This window comes from Pundamilia nyererei, unplaced genomic scaffold (genome assembly GCF_000239375.1).
Source record: "Pundamilia nyererei isolate P.nyererei 1_Seehausen unplaced genomic scaffold, PunNye1.0 scaffold00067, whole genome shotgun sequence".
NCBI lineage: Eukaryota > Metazoa > Chordata > Actinopteri > Cichliformes > Cichlidae > Pundamilia > Pundamilia nyererei.
The window spans coordinates 2,684,341-2,687,485 of record NW_005187468.1 but is presented as its reverse complement, the minus strand read 5'-3'; the positions used below and the strand labels follow the sequence as shown (position 1 = coordinate 2,687,485).

Here is a 3,145-nt window from a genome sequence, read left to right as displayed (position 1 = left end):
AGTCTATACTATGAAAGTCACTCCTAACCACAGCTGTGCTACCACTGTTATAAGTACCTTGTCACGCTTTATTCACTATCCTTGTATTTGCATTATCCCAATATCTGCTTTATCAAGACACAATGATGAACCACTCCAAAAAAACGCACAGCTGACAGCAGTCCAGGTTTATCTCCCACAGAGTGCACTTTGGCTCTGAGAGCAACAAGTCACCACTTTTACACTCCTATATAAACAAGCTGGGCCGGCACTACCTCTTACTTTTTTTCTTTTCACAGTCACTTCTGCAGAGGAATAGAGTGAGTACCAACACTTTTGATTCATTTACTGAGCAGTTTTAAAATAGACGCATGCTGTTTCACTGTATATGAGAAAAAGCCGAAAGATGACCTAACCGTTTGGGAGATTTGGGGAGATCTTCTGTGTTTTAATGTTAGAAGTGGACTAAAACAACATATATGCACAGTTAATATAACAAACACATCGGCTGGATGAGTGGGTAAATCTTGGACAATGTCTCACCCTAGTGGATGGAAAGAAGGAAGCTTCAAATGTTTTTTTTCCTCTACATTCACAGATCCAAGGACCATGAATAAGCTGCTGGTCATCACTGTGCTTGTTGCACTTTTTGCACTCAGTAAGTTTGTCCTCAGAGAGTAAAACCAACAACACAAATATATAATATACCAGGAGGTTTTTATGAATCAGTGATAATAAGACTTTAAGCTTTTCAATCCTAACCTGTTTGTAACATAAGCGAGATCTCTACAGAGTAATAATGAGCACATTCAGTTCAAGAAAATGGATACAAACCAGATGACTAAATGATATGTTTTTGTTTTTCATTTTGGTTAAAACTGAAATTCACATCACATATTCTGATATAGAAAAGCTATTGAATGCATTGACATACCATCTTTAGCAGGAAATGAAGTTTTGTTTTAAGTGAAGACATTAGGGTGAAAGACTTTTCTTCTTCTCTGTCTTTTTTGCCTCTAACTAATGTGGCCTGTTTTTGCATAGGTGCTGAAAGCTTCCGTGTGCCGAGGCAGGTTGATGAGGAAGAGCAAGGGACCATCACAAAAATAACAGATACTGTCAAGTCCTACTATGCAGGTGCGGTCAACACTGCCAGTGATTACCTGGAACAGATCAAAGGCCTGAAGCTGGAGGAGAAGGCAAAGTAAGACATTTTGATATTAAGATGAATTCAAAAAAACTTTCATTTTAATCTATAACTGCTCTCATTCTGTGTTTTTACCACAGGAATCTTTACACTGAAACTTCCAACATTATGAGCACCTATCTTGGCATTGCACAGGACCAGCTTTACCATATTTTTCACCATTAATAGTGAAAAAAAAGTTATCCAATGACCTCCACAACGTTACATGGTTGTGTAAGGACTTTCAACCTACACAAGAAAGGTTCAGAATTCATTTTACATTCTGTCCTTGGCGATACTCTCCCCACACGCAAGTGTCAAACTCTCTAACACAATGGACGAGGTGCATTTTGTAGCACTTTCTCAATCCACTGCATTGGAGGTAAATAATGATAACCACCCAATGGGGACTTTAGCCCTTTGAAAAACAACTAAGAGCTTGGAATGAGAAAATGGACATGAGAATTTGGCAAGCACAAGAAAGGGAGCATTTTAAGATCTGCTACCACCTGCTGATATGCTGATATTTCCTCACAGTACCATGGCATCTCTGAATAAATTTCAGTTTGTTATATCTTGAAATAAAATATTTATACTGAAAAAAACATAAACAGTTGTCTGTGGTTGGTACATGGTATTTTTGTGAAGTGTTTGATGTAGTAAATTCAGCCCATTTTGCCCCCATCTGTTTGTGTAAGATCGGTGTCATCTTTCAACTCAGTGATGCAAAAGGTCGTGATTTTGTCTGAACGAATCTGCAGTGAGACACGAGACTTTTATCGGCTCAGGCAGCACAAGAACAGAGGCTTCTGTTGTAATTAATAATGGATGAAAAGAAACAACATGCAAAATGTGAGCGGCGGGAAATTGACAGAGATGAATAAACAACAAAGACTCTGAAGTTTGTTTTATGGATACTGACAATCAGTGATGCAAGAGCAAGTGATTTTTAATTAATGCACAAATCTGCAACATGCGGCTTCTTCTGAAGCTATTACCAACAGAAACAAACCAAGCAAAAAAAAATCTGCTTTAAAGAATCTTGTCTTGTGTAGTCGTTGCAAAGGATCTAAACTGCATCAGAGAAGCACAGAACAAATTACACATTTGTGTGGGTTTTAAGGACTACAGTGATCCAACACTACCACTCCTGGTTTATCTACAATGACTATAATCACTGGAACAAAAAGAATAGACAAATATTAATATTAAAATAATGGTTTCAGATCCTTGAGTTGCAACTGAACATGCATACAGATCTGTCCAGAGTGGATGAGCTTGAAAGGAGCTGCATTCTGCAGTGTTTTCTCCTCTATTCATTAGTTTTCTTAACCTTCTTGTCCAATTGAGGCTCACATAATGGGAGCAGCCTATCATAGGTGACATAAGGTGAAGGCAGGTGACAGTCTGGACAGGTTGCCAGTCAATTGCAGGGTTATTAACACATAGAGACGAGCAGTGATTCCCAGCAGAATTTACAATCTCCAATTAGCCTAACACACATGTCTCTGGACTGTGCAAGGAAGCTGAAGTACTCAATGAGAATTCATGCAGGCACAGGCAGAACATGCAAACTCCTCACAGAAAGGCCCCGGCTGGCTGGTGGCTTCAAATGCAGGAACTTCAATTCCAGCTTTTATTTGGAAAAAATCTGTTTCCACTTGCTTTAAACATGTATTGATAATTAAAATGCATATCAAATGTTTGTATGTCAAACAAATAAAAAAAAAAGTCAACTGTACCTATTAATTAAACATCAGACAGCTGAATATGGGCAGCACGGTGGCACGGTGGTTAGCACTGTTGCCGCACAGCAAGAAGGTCCTGAGTTTGGAGTTTGGAGTCTTCTCTCACCCCCATTCTCTGCGACCTGCTGGAGCAGGGGGGCTAGGACTAGGAGGAGGAGTTGGCCGTCCGACTGCGGTCTGGAGTGTGGAGCCTTCCTGCTGCTGCGGAGTCGGGGCGGTCTGCCTCCCCCCA

At 39.9% G+C, this 3,145-nt stretch overlaps 1 protein-coding gene across 1 annotated transcript; it reads left to right on the top strand.

Annotated features, from left to right (window-relative positions):
* The first annotated feature begins 227 nt into the window (after positions 1-227).
* apoc2 (apolipoprotein C-II) lies at positions 228-1,747 on the top strand. Its single transcript, XM_005736149.1, has 4 exons — positions 228-299; positions 578-637; positions 1,024-1,183; positions 1,267-1,747. The coding sequence occupies exons 2-4, from the start codon at positions 589-591 to the stop codon at positions 1,349-1,351; spliced, it is 294 nt and encodes a 97-aa protein (XP_005736206.1). The 5' UTR covers positions 228-299; positions 578-588; the 3' UTR covers positions 1,352-1,747.
* Positions 1,748-3,145: the final 1,398 nt, after the last annotated feature.